Raw genomic sequence first — 17,961 nt, 5'->3', positions numbered from 1 at the left:
ATTTAAACAACGCGCCTATGTCAAGCAGGATGCTGCTAATGCTGTATCTGAACATTACAGGTTTGTTTTTCCTACTCATCTGCATTAACTTACATTTTTCTACATTTAGAGCTAGCTGCCATTCATCGCGCCAACTAGTAATTTTATCAGTCATCTTGTGTCATCCTACAGTCACTTGACTTCGACACATTATCGTACACCACAGCATCATCAACAAACGACTGCAGATTGTTGCCCACACTGTCTGCCAAATCAGCTCACACTTTTCTAGGAAAAGTACACACATTAACACAACCAATCAGCCACAGACACACTCCTCTGACAACTGGAATGTGCTTTAGGGTTTCTGCTTGGTTGTGTGTGTACTTTAACTTTCAAGTTGTTGCTCTTTCTCTAGTTAGTGTGAATAGTGGATTCTGCTGCATGTGTCTGCGCCCACACATCAGCCCACTATAGATGAGATTTCCCTTATTTTACACATTGTTCCATTCAGGAATTGCCAGTATTGCTAAAATTACAGAGTATTCTTAGACACAAGTTAATAGAATAATGAGCAGATAAGTAAATTGTTGCCAACGGCCTTGCCACAGTGGTAACACCGGTTCCATTCAGATCACCGAAGTTAAGCGCTGTCAGGCTGAGCTAGCACTTGGATGGGTGACCATCCGATCTGCCGAGTGCTGTTGGCAAGCGGGGTCCACTCAGCCCTTGCGAGGCAAACTTGATATGAGCTACTTGATTGAGAAGTAGTGGCTCCGGTCTCGGAAACTGACATACGACCGGGTGAGCAGTGTGCTGACCGCATCCAGTGCCGCCTGTGGGCAGAGGATGACACGGCGGCCGGTCGGTACCGTTGGGCCTTCATAGCCTGTTTGGGAAGAGCTTAGTTTTTTTTAAGTGAACTGCTGGTCCAGGTGAACCTGAGATTACTCTCTCTCTCTCTCTCTCTCTCTCTCTCTCTCTCTCTCTCTCTCTCTCTGTCTGTGTGTGTGTGTGTGTGTGTGTGTGTGTGTGTGTGTGTGTGTGTGTGTGTGTGTGTGGGTGGGGGGGGGGGGGGCGGGAGTGGGGGAGATTATTGTTATATTTGAATATATGTTTAAACTTTGGTGATTGGTGTAATGGTCATAGTTTCTCTCTACGTCAACCCTCCGCTATCTGGTATCTTGGAGTTGAAGTATCTAACAAAAATTCTTTCAGTTTCAGTCTCATCTACATCTGTACTCTGCAAACCACCATGAAGTGCACGGCAGAGGTTACATCCCATTGTACCAGTTATCAGGATTTCTTCCTATTCCCCACACTTATGGAGTGCTGGAACAATGATTGCTTGAATGCCTATGTACATCCTGTAATTATTCTAATCTTGTACTCACAGTTCCTATGTGAATAATGCGTACGGGGTTGTAATATGTCCCAAGAGTAATCATTTAAAGTCAGTTCTCGAAACTTTGTTAGCAGACTTTCTCAGGACTGTTCACATCTATCTTCCAGAGTCTCCCAGTTCAGTTTATTCAGCATCTCTGTAACTCTCCCACAGTGCCCAAACAAACCTGTGACCATTTGTACTGCCCTCTCTGTATACGTTCAATATCCACTGAGAGTTCTATTTGGCAGAGGTCCCACACACTAGAGCAGTATTGTAGAATGGGTTGCATGAGTGATTTGCAAGCCATCTCCTTTGTAGACTGTATTTATTTCCCCAGTATTCTACCAATAAACTCAAGTTGAGTGTTTGCTTTACCCACAACAGAAGCTATGTTCACATGCATAATTAATTTGTACTTGTCTGATACGATTATTTACCGCTTCCAGACTCAGTTTCAGTTCGTTAAAACAATTGTGAAAAAAGCTGTATTGCATCAGGATAGAGCCTGGGGTGAGTCGGGCCTCTGTTGTTGAAAAATGTGTTTACAGGTTGTGGGCAAGCTGATTACTGAGTAGAAGAAAGAATTTTCTGTCTGCAAAGTTGTAGGTTACTGCAGGGTGTACACACCCAGGGACAACCAGGAACTCTAGGAAAAATGTGGGGTTTTTTAATTCAGGGAAAACTGGGGAATAGTTAGAATTCCAGGAATTTTTCGTTGTTTTAGTTTTCAGTTAAATTTTTGTAATTTTGACTGGTAAGAGCTGATACCTGCTCAAAGAATTTCACTTGAGCCCAGTGCTGCAGAGGAATACTGCAGCAGTAAAACATAAATGAGAGAATAACACCAAAATGAAACTGTAGTTGCAAAGAAAATGCGCCATTTACAACAACAAAACATAGTATATACACAAGTGTCTGCTGACAACAAAATGTGTCAAAGGCTTCAGGACGAACGCTATGCAATACTTTGTAACAAAAAACTATTTTCGTAACAGGTCGCAGGAAAATCTTGTGAATGGAATTTCGAAAAATGTCACTTTCAAAGTAAATTTTCTTATACCAAAAAAGAACTGTATTTTGTTTAAAAATGTCCGATGAATTTCTTATATCCTGGAGCATTTGACTCTCATTCAGAACTTAAATCTTTCAGTAACAGCCACTTAGAAAACTTTTGGGCCCAGAGGACTAGCCACTAGCCATTATTTAAAATTTTACTGGTACATTTGTGTCTGATATCTCAGAGGGTAACACATGCTATAAAAGATCGAGCTTCAAGGTTAGTTTTTCATATTTCTTTTGTTCTTTCATAGATTACAAATTATGTGCTAACAATGGCAAAAAATATAATTATTCTTAAAAAAGTACAAGGTAAGCTCTATAGCAATTTCAGCGCTACCTGGCTTTTCTATGGAAAACTCGGAGTGCTTGAAGGAACGTGTCTTCATTTAGGTTGCCCACTAAATGTTTTATGCACAGCAATGAAATTTATAATTGTGCTTGTCAGAAGTATTCGGCTGCTGCAGTTTAAGTTGTGCTCTTAGGATCCTGCCTAACCACACCCTCAGGAGAGAAAAAAGATGGAAAAAATTTTTGACAACCGATATTACATGTGAAAGATTAATTTAAACCATCAACTTTTCTTATTTGTGTGTTCTAGCTACACAGCAGTGATCCTGCTATTGGCTGACAACAATTCATGTCCTATGCTCTGAATATCTGCTGCCATTGGCTGACAAGTTCCTTTGACATGTGCTATGATTGACTGGCACAATGCTTCAGAAGCTACCATATTGTATTAGGTGGAATTGGTGTTCATAATTTTGTAATATGAAAATTTGCAGTGAACATGTTGCTGCGCATCAAAGACCTTTTCATAATACATTGTTTTTTGCTAGGTTGCTATATTGGTAAGCTGTTACTGTACACCCAAGCGGCCAAGAGAAGTCATAGTAACTGAAAGAGGAATTCCCTGTGCATCTGATTTCACTTATTTAAAACTGTAAGGAACTTGACGAGTTCATAGTTCAAAGTTTTTTGCCTCGACTTATTTTTATGTACCCTTTTGATAGTATGGTGTTTTCTGTTGGTCTTGTAATCACACTGCTGTTGGACATTGTGAGTTAAACTGTGAAGAATACACATTGTTTCATGTATATCTTGCAGACTCTCTTGAGTAGAAGTAATTTTTGTCAGTATTCTCGAATAAAAGCAATTTCTGTTAGTATTCTTTGGAAATTTTCTTGTTTTGTAACCATTTTATTAGTCAGATACAGAAATCTACATTGTTTCTTTAATGTTATGACAAAGACAAGTTAGGTTGTTCCTTGGTTGACTTACACATTTAAACTCATAATGATGTGGAATGAAACATTTATCTACTGTTCTGGTGGAAGGAAGAAGCTTTATAAATTCTTTGCATGGGTGAAAAGTCACAATTTTTCATGCACATTGATGTAGTTGGCTTCATATTGTAAACTTACATGATGAGAGACTGAATACTTCAATAGAAATAGTTATTAAATTTCTACTATAACATTTTCTCACTTCAAATTCATTTTCTGTTTACGATGCAGTGGATCAAAGGTGCCAGTTGGGAAAGGTATGACAGAGAATGAAGCAGCTTATTCTAATCTACAGAAACTAATAATTGAATCGCCTGTTCGAGTTACGCGAACAAAAACACGTGCCTTTGCCCAGGCTGTTGCAGCTGCTGCTGCTACTACAAACACCAGAGAAAATGGCCAGGTAAGTCAGTGTTATTAGTAAGAATGATGACACCTGTGATTAGATTTTCATCATTTACCTTGAGGATAATGGTACTTAGGTAAATTAGTTTGTTTTTCATGTGTAAATTGAAAGATTACTAAGTTGTAGATGTTAATCTGGCGTTTACTGATGATAGTAAGATGAGTAGCTGACCAACAGGCTTAAGTGATAAAGAAAGATAACTCGCCTCACAGTTTAGGCACAAGCCTTCGTTAAAGGAAGACATTGATGTTTGTGAAAATTGCAACATCTAGAAAGAAGAGGTTGAATATATCTAAACATTGTGACTGTATAGAATAATACACCAGCGGTAAGTGAGTCACCGTATAAATAAGCTGCCTGTGACTTGGAAGGACAGTGTAATGGCTAGCATATTTAGTGAAGGGCTATTAAATTAAATGCAGTAATGTGAAAGTGACAGTGTGCCTTATCAATGACAAATAGGACATTTGCCAGAGTATAAGATGACCGTCTTTTTCTTCTTTTTTGAAGAATGACACTGAGAAATTTTCATTATATTCTGACTAATCAAAATTGCAAGCTGTTTTACTGATTTAAAGTGCCTGCTTAAAAACATAAACATCATACATATTCTGAAGTTACACCATTTACCCATTGTATACATTTTGATAGTGCAAGGAGAAATAAAATAAACCAAAAGAAAAGGTTCACATTTTATCTTCACTTTCTTTTTTTGCATACTGTCTGTGCAAGTCTGTGATACCACTATTTTTAATCGACGCCATTGGTATCATTATCTGGGATGATAGATTCATCTAACCAATGAGAGGTGAGAAAGGAGAAAATTCACCTAACCAAAAAGTGGTGAAAAAGGAGACACTGTTTCTAAATATAAGCTGCAGTGAAATTTGTGGTCTTTGTTGCTGTAGGTACTTGGTAGTTTCTTCAGAATGTATCATGATTTCTAAGATGGAGAATATGGTGGATCTTAATGGCACAGCTTAAATTGCTATGCAAGCCATGGGCATAAATAATATTTACAATTTTGGTTGTTACAAATATTTGGCTGTTTCTTCCAAACATGTTGCGATTACAAGTTTGTGGGACCTTAGAACATAGCTGTTTCTTCTGAATACATAATGGATTTCGTATCTATATTGATGTGAATATTTATTTTTCTCTTGATTTTGAATGTGTCGTCTGCTTGCTGCTCTCTCATTGGCTGCAGAGAACAAACAGTTGACAAACCCCTTTTTGTTTCCATCATACATAACATAAGCATTGACAACGTTGCTGCACAAAACACACGTCACTAGCCCCTAGCTAGACTTCAACCGAGCCCTGCAGAAATGTATAGTATTGTTGACTAGATGTCCAATTTTGAAGTCAGTAAAATTCTGAGTGCAAGTAGAGTCATCCAAACTGCAGTTTAAACTTCGCAGATTTTCATAAAAAGCCAGGATACACAACAAGCATGACAAAATCTGCTGCTTACTCACCACTCCCCTTCCCACATTCATCCTATTTCTCAACTAAACTGATGTCACTGTTCCTCCTGGACTCCTTCTGAATTCTTCAAAATAAATCTGCATGTGATCTCAACTGCCAAAGCTTCATCTGTATATGTAAGACAACCTTGTATTAATCTACTACACAAAGTACAATAGTAACCTCAGCAGCAATAGTTTATTGTGTGAATGTAAGATGACCCTGTATTTTACAAAGTACAAATTTGGGAAAAACCCTTACCTTTTACTGTATTTACCCAATTGTGATGTGAGGTTTTTCCAAAATGTGATATTTGAAAAATACAGAGTCATCCTATATTCGCAGATTAAATTACTGTTGTAGAAGTTGGCATTTTTGTGTTGTGTAATATGTTGTTATAGATGTCATCTTACATTAACGTAGGAAGCTTTATAAACTGAGGTCATGTGAAGATTTATTTTCAGGGAATCAGTAAGGTTGTATAGCGTCAAAAAAATTGCTGATATTAGCGTTCGTACTCCTGTCCCTGATGCGTTCAGAGGCAATGTGTAATTTAACTATGATTTGATTTGTTTTAATGGACTATTGTTTAATTGTTCCTTTCGCAAGGATCTGGTGGTTTAAAAAAAATTGAAAATAAAGCTTAGTGTGAGATGGACGAGGAGCACCACGGCCAACTGTTGTTTGTCTGCTGCATTAAACATTGGCCAGCCACCCTTGTGCCTGCCGTGCGCATGACAAAAATATAGACCTAGACTAACTCCATAATGCCATTTCAATGTGGTTGGAATCTATTCTAATCTCCTTGCATTGCTTAGACTTCTTTTTTAGCAATAAGTTATTGTAAATGTTTTCTAGATTGATTGAAGAAAGTTGTCACAAAAGTAATACTATTTCTTAATTAGTTCTGTTGAGCAAAACATAACATCAATTTTACCAAAGTATATTATGCATTAGTGAAAGAAAAAACTTGACTATTTGTGTAGTAGTTGTGAAAAAGAGATCACAACTAAATCTTTTCCCGAGTTTGCTGCCTTTCCATTTGTGGTCAGAATTAAATTGACTTTAAGTTGGGAGAAATACTCAACAATAGTAGACATTTGTGCAGGTGACACTAAAATTCTAGACAGGGAAAAGCAGCACACTCACGTCTTTCGTGCAGCAATGTTGTTAATGTTCACCGTGAAGGTATGATGTGAACAAAACGGGGTGTGTCAACTGCTGGTTCTGTGAAGCCAATGAGACGGAAGCAAGTAACGACCTGTTTGGAAGCAAGACAGGAATGAATATAACGTCACATTCTCACGTCAGTATCCGTATGAAATGCGCCATGTATTTTGAAAAAACAGTAATCTAATCAGGTCCCACAACAACCGCAACCTGAAGAAGCAGGATATATTTCGAAGGAACAGCTAGGTACTTGTGACAGCCAATATAAATGTCATTGCTGCTTGTATATAGAAAGATACTGCCTCTTTTCTCACCTCCTTAGTTAGGTGAAATTATAATCCCTGATGATGATGATGATGATGATGATGATGATGATACCGATGATGATGATGATGATGATACCGATGATGATGATGATGATACCGATGATGATGATGATACCGATGATGATGATGATACCGATGATGATGATGATACCGATGATGATGATGATACCGATGATGATGATGATACCGATGATGATGATGATACCGATGATGATGATGATACCGATGATGATGATGATACCGATGATGATGATGATGATACCGATGATGATGATGATGATACCGATGATGATGATGATGATACCGATGATGATGATGATGATGATGATACCGATGATGATGATGATGATACCGATGATGATGATGATGATACCGATGATGATGATGATGATACCGATGATGATGATGATGATACCGATGATGATGATGATGATGATACCGATGATGATGATGATGATGATACCGATGATGATGATGATGATGATACCGATGATGATGATGATGATGATACCGATGATGATGATGATGATGATACCGATGATGATGATGATACCGATGATGATGATGATGATACCGATGATGATGATGATACCGATGATGATGATGATACCGATGATGATGATGATACCGATGATGATGATGATACCGATGATGATGATGATACCGATGATGATGATGATACCGATGATGATGATGATACCGATGATGATGATGATACCGATGATGATGATGATACCGATGATGATGATGATACCGATGATGATGATGATGATACCGATGATGATGATGATGATACCGATGATGATGATGATACCGATGATGATGATGATGATACCGATGATGATGATGATGATGATACCGATGATGATGATGATGATGATACCGATGATGATGATGATGATACCGATGATGATGATGATGATGATACCGATGATGATGATGATGATGATACCGATGATGATGATGATGATGATACCGATGATGATGATGATGATGATGATACCGATGATGATGATGATGATGGTGGTACCGATGATGATGATGATGATGGTGGTACCGATGATGATGATGATGATGGTGGTACCGATGATGATGATGATGATGGTGGTACCGATGATGATGATGATGATGGTGGTACCGATGATGATGATGATGATGGTGGTACCGATGATGATGATGATGATGGTGGTACCGATGATGATGATGATGATGGTGGTACCGATGATGATGGTGGTACCGATGATGATGGTGGTACCGATGATGATGGTGGTACCGATGATGATGGTGGTACCGATGATGATGGTGGTACCGATGATGATGGTGGTACCGATGATGATGGTGGTACCGATGATGATGGTGGTACCGATGATGATGGTGGTACCGATGATGATGGTGGTACCGATGATGATGGTGGTACCGATGATGATGGTGGTACCGATGATGATGGTGGTACCGATGATGATGGTGGTACCGATGATGATGGTGGTACCGATGATGATGGTGGTACCGATGATGATGGTGGTACCGATGATGATGGTGGTACCGATGATGATGGTGGTACCGATGATGATGGTGGTACCGATGATGATGGTGGTACCGATGATGATGGTGGTACCGATGATGATGGTGGTACCGATGATGATGGTGGTACCGATGATGATGGTGGTACCGATGATGATGGTGGTACCGATGATGATGGTGGTACTGATGATGATGGTGGTACTGATGATGATGATGACGATGATGATGATGATGATGATGATGGTACCGATGATGATGATGGTACCGATGATGGTACCGATGATGATGATGATGGTACCGATGATGATGATGGTACCGATGATGGTACCGATGATGATGATGATGGTACCGATGATGATGATGATGGTACCGATGATGATGATGGTACCGATGATGGTACCGATGATGATGATGATGATGATGATGATGGTACCGATGATGATGATGATGATGGTACCGATGATGATGATGATGATGGTACCGATGATGATGATGATGATGGTACCGATGATGATGATGATGATGGTACCGATGATGATGATGATGATGGTACCGATGATGATGATGATGATGGTACCGATGATGATGATGATGATGATGGTACCGATGATGATGATGATGATGGTACCGATGATGATGATGATGATGATGGTACCGATGATGATGATGATGATGGTACCGACGACGATGGTACCGACGACGATGGTACCGACGACGATGGTACCGACGACGATGACTAAAAATAGTAATACGGTACAGGACTACCTTAGTAAGCAAAGAAGGTACTGAAACTAAAAATTAATGCAAACCATTTTTATTTATTTTATTTCTCTTTGTGTCATTAAAATGTAGACTATCAAAAACTGGCATAACCTTAGAATAAGTATTATGGTAATCTTTTTCTGGAGATACTATATATCAAGGCAACAGTTTGTAATTTTGATTAGGTAGAATATGTTAAAAATAAAATTTTCTCAAAGAGGCTCTTTAAAAAAGGTGGGCTGTCTTTTATTCAGGGGCATTTTACACTCTGGTCACTACAGTTATTCGTAAAAAATGGCTGTGCAGTATCAGCATGGGAAGTTAGTGAGAACTGTGCAGGATTGTCAGGACCAGGAAAAGGATGTCGTGTCAAATCATTTTGGCTTCTATATAGAATACTGTTAAGCAATGAAAGATGTGTGCAAGTAGTGGATAGAAAGTGGTTTTATGTATTCACAAGCAGGTACTCAAGCATGCAATGTGTGTCGCCATCATCTTGTCTATATATCTGTAACAGACCATGCATCTTCTTCCATAATGCCGTTCACATAAATACTGTCACCAGCATTGTGACTCAAAAAAAGATATTACTGTGGTGATCAGTTTTGTAGCCTGTGTTGTTGAATGGCATAGGGAGCATATCTCAGGTGTGATGGTCACTGAAGGCATGTGGAAGTAGTAAGCAAAGAAGGTAGTGAAAAGTGGTGGAAAGTAGTCTTAATGGTGACCATTACATTTGGATGCAGCCTCACAGTGCCAAATTCACATTCTTGAGGAAAAAATCGTTTCACAAAGAGCCTAGCATTCACCGCACGTTGGTATATTGGTTATTCATATGATTTTAAACGCATCCCTGTTGGTTTTTAAACATTTTTGAACACATTCTAAATTAGATTTCTGAATGAATCTAAGTTGATTTTTGAATGCGTCCTTAGTGTACTTGATGTCCCTGCCAGGGGAATCCTTGTCACATCATAGTAATCACAAGGGGGATGTGGCTATACAAGCTATTTGTCTGTGTGGTTGACGGAGTTTGTGAATGATCAGCATTGTTATAATTACTAGTGAAATCCATAGGTTCAGACTAGCAGAGTGGAAATAAATGACTAACAGGTAAGAAAGTTGTACAGTCCTTGGCTATTCAGGGAGTAGCGTGGAAAATGTGTTGTACGAAACCGTAATAACGCCTAACAGGAGAATAATTGCAGGATAACCAAACTGGTGATTCTGGCAGGGTTAGTGATGTTAACCGGAGAATCAATTTTGACAATGGCAGGAATAGTTACAGAATTAGTGATGACAAAATTGTTAGAACAACGAAGGGGAAGAAATGGGGACATCACACAAATTTTGGAAGAATTCAAAATTTATACAAAAATTTCATACTACTACTTTTGGACCTCATGCTTGAGAAACTGGAGCGTATGAGTGAAATGTGGAACTTTTCCTAACATAAAGCTTTTGGCTTGTAGCAGGCCGAATAGGCATTTCATATTGGTACTTCGTGATTTGTATTCTGGTGTTACAAAAATGACCATGGCTGCCTCATTTATTTGGTGTGTGTTACAGTTTCTGCAATATTAGTAATGCCTATTTTGTTTTATCTAGCAGAAGGTGACAAAGTAGACGTAATCAGATTGAAAAACCACACCAGTCTTGGGTACTATTTGTATTAACAGCTTTTTCAGTAGTAGACAACGACATTTAGATTTTTAATGTAGCTAAATGTTTGACGAACTTTATCAGGTTATAGATTCTTTTGCATAAGGGAAAGCACGCCATGTAAAGCTGTAGCAAGATTAGAGAGAACAAAAATCCTAGGACCTAAGGATTGAAGAAATGTGTACTGTCTTGCGTGTCTCTTGTCTTTACTGGGTTTATGTATTCTATATTTAATTTTGTTACACAAATCAGCAAGGTGTTGGCTAAGAGGCAATAAAGTGTACACATTTTGTAAAGAGTTCTTGATGTCCCAGTTACAAATAATCCTACCCAGTATTAATTGTCTTTTTTTAAGAATGGCAGGACGTCAAACAGGCTGATTGGGAGCAGGAGAGGCATCACAGGTCATTTTAATTTCCACTGTTCTGAATGTAGTTTGATGGCATCCATTACAAAATTTACACAAAATATACAGAGCGAAAAACAGTGCCGTGCGGTAGAAGAACGCTGTATGAAGAGGTGTGACACTGCACTTTTGCACACTAAAGACCAAATGACATGTCTTATATTTCCTTGAACATATATGCTGTACGTATCAGACAATTCAGAACGATGTGCGCTACAAAATTGACATATATTTGGAATCGTCGATTTTTGTAAATTTTTGACTTCCTATTTCAAATGCTCGAGGGAGTGGGGGCGCCGCTATCTGGTATTGGCCTGGTTTGGAAATATCGAAGATCCTGGACGTATGCACAGAGCAGTCCGAGTTATAATGGGGAGGTTGGTAGTGTCTACGTGACCCGTGTTTACAATTGGTGATTTTGCTGTTTCCTCTTCGTTTACTACACTCATGTCAAATGAAAACAAAATGGATTTCTGCAGCTGGGAGCCATAAAGTGAATTAAAATACTTTAACATAATTACAGAAGGCTAAAATATGTTATTAGTTTCAGATTTTATTTTATTTCCACTTTCTGACAGTCAAGCGTTAATTGCCTTGCAGAACAATGAAGCTATTTTTGGAACACGTATTATGTGCGAGTATAATGACTTTTCTGGAGACTAGAAATCTACTCTGTAGGAATCAGCATGGGTTTCGAAAAAGACGGTCATGTGAAACCCAGCTTGCGCTATTCGTCCACGATACTCAGAGGGCCATAGACATGGGTTCACAGGTAGATGCCGTGTTTCTTGACTTCCGCAAGGCGTTTGATACAGTTCCCCACAGTCGTTTAATGAAGAAACTAAGAGCATATGGGCTATCAGACCAGTTGTGTGATTGGATTGAAGAGTTCGTAGATAACAGAACGCAGCATGTCATTCTCAATGGAGAGAAGTCTTCTGAAGTGAGAGTGATTTTAGGTGTGCCGCAGGGGAGTGTAGTAGGACCATTGCTATTTACAATATACATAAATGACCTTGTGGATGACATCGGAAGTTCACTGAGGCTTTTTGCAGATGATGCTGTGGTATATCGAGAGGTTGTAACATTGGAAAATTGCACTGAAATGCAGGAGGATCTGCAGCGAATTGATGCATGGTGCAGGGAATGGCAATTGAATCTCAATGTAGACAAGTGTAATGTGCTGCGAATACATAGAAAGATAGATTCCTTATCATTTAGCTACAATATAGCAGGTCAGCAACTGGAAGCAGTTAATTCCATAAATTATCTGGGAGTACGCATTATGAGTGATTTAACATGGAATGATCATATAAAGTTGATCGTCGGTAAAGCAGATGCCAGACTGTTTTCGGATTGCATTTCTTTACGATTCTTCCAACGAATTTCAAAGGAAGTAGGTTAGAGTACACTTGTTTGCCTACTGCTTGAATACTGCTCAGCATTGTGGGATCCGTACCAGATAGGGTTGATAGAAGAGATTGAGAAGATCCAACGGAGAGCAGCGCGCTTCATTACAGGATCATTTAATAATCACGAAAACGTTAAGGAGATGATAGATAAACTCCAGTGGAAGACTGCAGGAGAGACGCTCAGTAGGTCGGTACAGGCTTTTGTTGAAGTTTCGGGAACATACCTTCACCGAGAAGTCAAGCAGTATATTGCTCCCTCCTACATATCTCGTGAAGAGACCATGAGAATAAAATCAGAGAGATTAGAGCCCACACAGAAGCATACCGACAATCCTTCTTTCCACGAACAATAAGAGACTGGAATAGAAGGGAGAACCGATAGAGGTACTCAAGGTACCCTCCGCCACACACCGTCAGGTGGCTTGTGGAGTATGGATGTAGATGTAGATATAGATATAGATATTTTTGTCGGTTTGCTAAAGAAATTTGGCTTTTATTAATCTTTTCCACTGAGGCAGTCATTTTATTTGGAACGAAGTTTTTAATTCCACTATTTTGGCTAGTTTCAACTGTTCGCCGCATTTCAAGAGCACGTTTTCATATTCTAGTATGTATGGCATTATGCTGTAATAAAGAACCAAACAAGAGATAATACAGTACTGGTACTCCAAGAGAATTTGCATCCAGAAAACCACACAGAAAAGCTTAATATCTGGTCGAAGCCTACTTCATTTGGAATCTGGACTTAACAAGTGTGCATTTTAGTACAGTTCCCGAAATTCCTATGCCCTTGAAGTTATCCTCAGATGTCTTCATTCTTTTATGACATAATGTAAGATCTTTCAATGTTTTAAACGTACGAACAAACGGGGTTCCTACATCATCGTAGCTGCGAAAGTGCGGTGATGCCTGTTATGTGGCGCTCTATGGCAACTGCTGAAACGACCCTATTGATAACAGGTCGCTGGAAAATATTGGGAATGGCGGTTTGAAAAGTGTTACTAGCAAAGTATACTTCCTTTTACGCAAAATGAACTATGTGCGAGAATGTACGATGAATTTCTTAATCTCAAAGCTTCTGACTCTCATTTAAAAAACAACTCTTTGATGACGAGCCATTTAGAAGAATTTAGAGCACAGAAGATCGGACGTTTATGTCGTTATTAAAAATTTTAATGGCACATTTGTGTGATATGGAGCAAAAAAGATCAACAGTATATGTGAGATCTTAGCATCTCTTGCGGTATGTTAATCTTAGAGACAAAAGTTATATGTAAAGCTGTGCTTTTCTTGTAGCAACACTATGTATATTAAATTAAACCATTGACTTTCAGTTTTTGTGTTCGCGCTACTTAACAGAGATGTTGCTATTGGCTGATGACATCACGTGTCCTACGCTCTGAATATCCGCTGTCATTGTCTGGCGAGATCACGTGACATGTGCTATGACTGGCTTACAAAAGCCCATTGCAATCTCGATTTTGATGCTTCGGAAAGTAACATGCGGTGTTTAGTGGAATTCGAATTTATTCTTTCGCAGTATGGAAATATGCTGCATACATGTTGCTCCACATCAACGATCTTTCTTTACCTCTTCTCATTCCCCTTCAACACTTCTGCCAGAAGGAGGAGCCACTGGCTCTGAAAGCTTGCATATGTATTACCTTCTATTTTTGTGTTCTCCTGCCACTGTTCGTTGAGTAGATTTTTTTATGTATCCAACTACATTACTAGACTTTTTTCTGTACTGCATATGTTTATGCATATCAAATTTACAGAAGTCTTAACATATTCATTTACTCTGCTCGTCCATTATGAATGGTGGATACACATACAGTTTGCAGTTCGCCCTATGTATGAGCAAGAACCAAACACTGATCATTTTTTTAAAAGGCAAAACTAAAGATAGCTTTGAAGTTGAAGCCTATCACTGAGCTTCTGTAAGTAGATTTTGTTCTCTTCATTGTGGAAAAAAGTAGTTCGTGCACGTATGTAGATCCGAACATCAACATATTCTGCGATTTTATTCGTAGCTGTTATTTTCTCAGCAACTGTGGTATATATTTCGGAATAAAATTCAGTCCTTAGTTGCACAACTATGGAAGTTATTTCGCTTTACCAGTTTCAACAGACTAATGTGTTACCTTCTGAAAAGTAATACTGCTTTAGCAGATGTCAGTATTTTTATCAGACGAGCATGACATATGTTCCTCACTGCTAAAACAACTTTATTATGTATGTATATGTGATTCAGCTTGAGTAATAAGGTAGGGGCTCAACGCGAAGAACATTCTCTAATTTCTTATGAATAAAACTGGAGAAGCTCCTCACGGCTGGAGAATGTTCTGTTTTTTGAAGCGAACTTTTTTTTAAAATAAAAATGGCAGAGTTTGTTACTTTGAAGGCAAAAAGAGATATATACAGCCCAAAGAAATGCTAAAGAGACACTCTAGAAGTTTATACAGATTTAACAATATAAACATTACTTGGCTGGTAAACTCTCTTCCTGAAAATCATGAAAGAAGACGTATTAAACTAAGCTAAAATGAAACTATTTTTGTGTTATTTAGCAGACCCAGGTACTCAGGCAAGTGTAGGAGAAGATTTAAGTATAAAACCAGACAACTGCGTCACTGTCATTTTCAGATGTCCATCTTGTTTTGTTACAGCATAAATCTTACTTTTTTTTTTCTTAGAAATAAGTAGGCAGATCAATAAAATTAAAAACTGGTTTATTGCAAACCTAGTGATTTGCTTCTCGGAACAAAATTGCACAGGCAACCTTATAAGTACTCAATGCACAAGCGGACCAGTATGCGTCTTATTTAACCAAAATCGTCCGTTGCTGGAAAACTGACAGAATTCCAGTTTTGAGTAGATGAAATTGTGATGTATTCTTAAGATTTTGTTCACATGTGTTCACCTAATTTCAGTAACAAAAGTTTCTTGGATAATGAATGTTTCGTGACATAATCAGTAAATGCAGTTTGTAAACTGGCAATAATCGTCTTAATAATTTGTTGCCACATGTAAAACTAAAATTGAAACGAGGTGCAACTCTTCTAGAACACATTGATTAAGTTCTATATTTCTACATTGAATAGTTTGCATGTTTGAGCAAGGTGAATGAAACGTAAGATTACACACATTTTGTCTCCCAGGTGCAGCAGACGAAACACCTTGAGAACCTCAAAAGGGGGGGGAGCTAATGAGAAAGAATGTGGTTCAAATTTTTTCATTCCTATGAAATTTAGAACTTCCTTAGAGAATCTTCTCTACAGAATGTTCTCTTTTTTATTGATATGATCCATTGTCAACACACTGGTGCACACATGAGTGAATCTCTGCCCCTCTTTTGATGTCTGTTATCAGATCCAAGTCCAGTAGCTCTTTTATGAATGAGTCTGCTGTCTGGTCCATGAAAGTAAATTGTCAACTTAACAATATCAGATATGTCTGTGCACTCACCCAGCAACAAAGAAAATGCTGTCAAGTATTTTGGAAGAACCATAACCTAATCTTTATCGTTATTGGTAATTTCTTATTTTCTGCACTGAGTAGTTGAAAGGGAGTGACTAACCACATGAAACTCTTAAAGTGTCTCTGGAGCTGTATGCTCAGCTGCAGATACTAAACGTGTTTATAAACTTTCCTTCAGTGAAATTACACAGTGATTTGGTAATGTGGAAAACATATAGTAATTTAATCGAATTGCAGATACGTTTGTTGAATGTTATTCCTGAAAGCAAAAATATATTTTCATAGGCAAAATAGTGAGAGTAATTATTAAGACGTTTATTTCTCTGCTCCCACATTAATGAATACTTATTCAGTCACATGAGTTGATAATGCTTGCTTCTATTTTTGCAACTCTGCTTCCTGCTATTGGCCTTCAAAGTGCCCATAATCGTCTGCATGGAAGTTATTATAATGTTGTTGTAAATCAAGTTTTTGATGTGTTCAGAGGTTTGATGAACACTAAGCATCCTGCACTGACGTGTTGTGAATTGATGTCAGTGTGTCAGATGTTCAGTTTGATGTTCCTGGCCCGACCACTGGAAATATCTGTGGGACTTCCACTGAGCAGAAGACTGCTTTAATAAGCTTTATGCACCCATATGGCCCAGAAAATTCATTTTATTGGCCATCGAAGAATGACGTGTTGGCTTCCAGAACAGCACATTATTGCAGTTATAACAGAATCATCAGGCAACACTATCTGGATGGCAATATAGTTTCCCTCATGACATTCAGCAGCAAATTAATGAAACTTAAAAAAAAAATTAAAGTAGCTTGAAGTAAACAGAAGATTAGGGTCCTAAAAGATACCTCTTGTCGCTCTGACCTGGCTCTTAAAGAAATGTATCATTAGACTTGGGAACCTGTGGTAAACAAAACCACCTGTGGCTGCTGTTGCACAGGTATCAAACATGGGCCTTATGGCAATGGGGATGCTGGTTTTCTCACTTCAAAAGAATTAAAAAAGCCAGCATTAATTAAGCCACCGTGGACCCAAGCAGCACATTTACAGTTTCTCACCAGTACACTAACGTTGCACGTAAAGCACAAACTAAGCCAACACAAAGTATGCTATACCTTAAACTGGAATTAAACGAGCAAATCAGTAGCATTACACAACAAAAGAACATACTAATAATTCTCTGATAGGAATCCGTTTCAAAAAATGCAAGGAAGACTTCTGTGAAGTTTAACAAAATGTACACAATATGATAATACCGTAAAACTGGCAGTAGTAGTAGTAGTAGTAGTAGTAGTAGTAGTAGTAGTAGTAGTCTTCTTCAGTCCAGAGACTAGCTTGATGCAGCTCTCCATTCTACTCTATCCTGTGCCAGCCTCTTCATCTCCGAATACCTACTGCAGCCTTCTGAATCTGCCTACTGTATTCATCTCTTGGTCCCCCTCTACGATTTTTATTATCCACACTTCCCTCCAATACTAAATTGGCATTCCTTTGACGCCTCAGAAAGTGTCCTACCAACCAATCCCTTCTTCTAGTCAAGTTGTCACAAATTCCTCTTCTCCCCAGTTCTATTCAGTACCACCTCATTAGTTACCTGATATTCCTATCTAATCTTCAGCATTCTTCTGTCACACCACTCT

General features: G+C 38.5%; 1 protein-coding gene and 1 pseudogene across 4 annotated transcripts in view; both read left to right on the top strand.

Annotated features, from left to right (window-relative positions):
- The window catches only part of LOC124785800 (calponin homology domain-containing protein DDB_G0272472-like), a 165,607-nt gene that overhangs the window by 85,138 nt on the left and 62,508 nt on the right, over nucleotides 1–17,961 (top strand). For all 4 annotated transcript variants that reach the window (XM_047254212.1, XM_047254211.1, XM_047254213.1 and 1 more), the window contains one exon: nucleotides 3,940–4,111. In XM_047254212.1, the coding sequence (XP_047110168.1) occupies nucleotides 3,940–4,111 (172 nt within the window). The remainder of the gene's footprint in view (nucleotides 1–3,939; nucleotides 4,112–17,961) is intronic.
- On the top strand, nucleotides 572–689 carry LOC124723828 (annotated as a pseudogene).

The sequence above is a fragment of the Schistocerca piceifrons genome, chromosome 1 (assembly GCF_021461385.2).
Source record: "Schistocerca piceifrons isolate TAMUIC-IGC-003096 chromosome 1, iqSchPice1.1, whole genome shotgun sequence".
NCBI classification, from domain to species: domain Eukaryota; kingdom Metazoa; phylum Arthropoda; class Insecta; order Orthoptera; family Acrididae; genus Schistocerca; species Schistocerca piceifrons.
The sequence above is the reverse complement of the archived record's forward strand: the minus strand, read 5'-3'. Positions and strand labels throughout refer to the sequence as shown.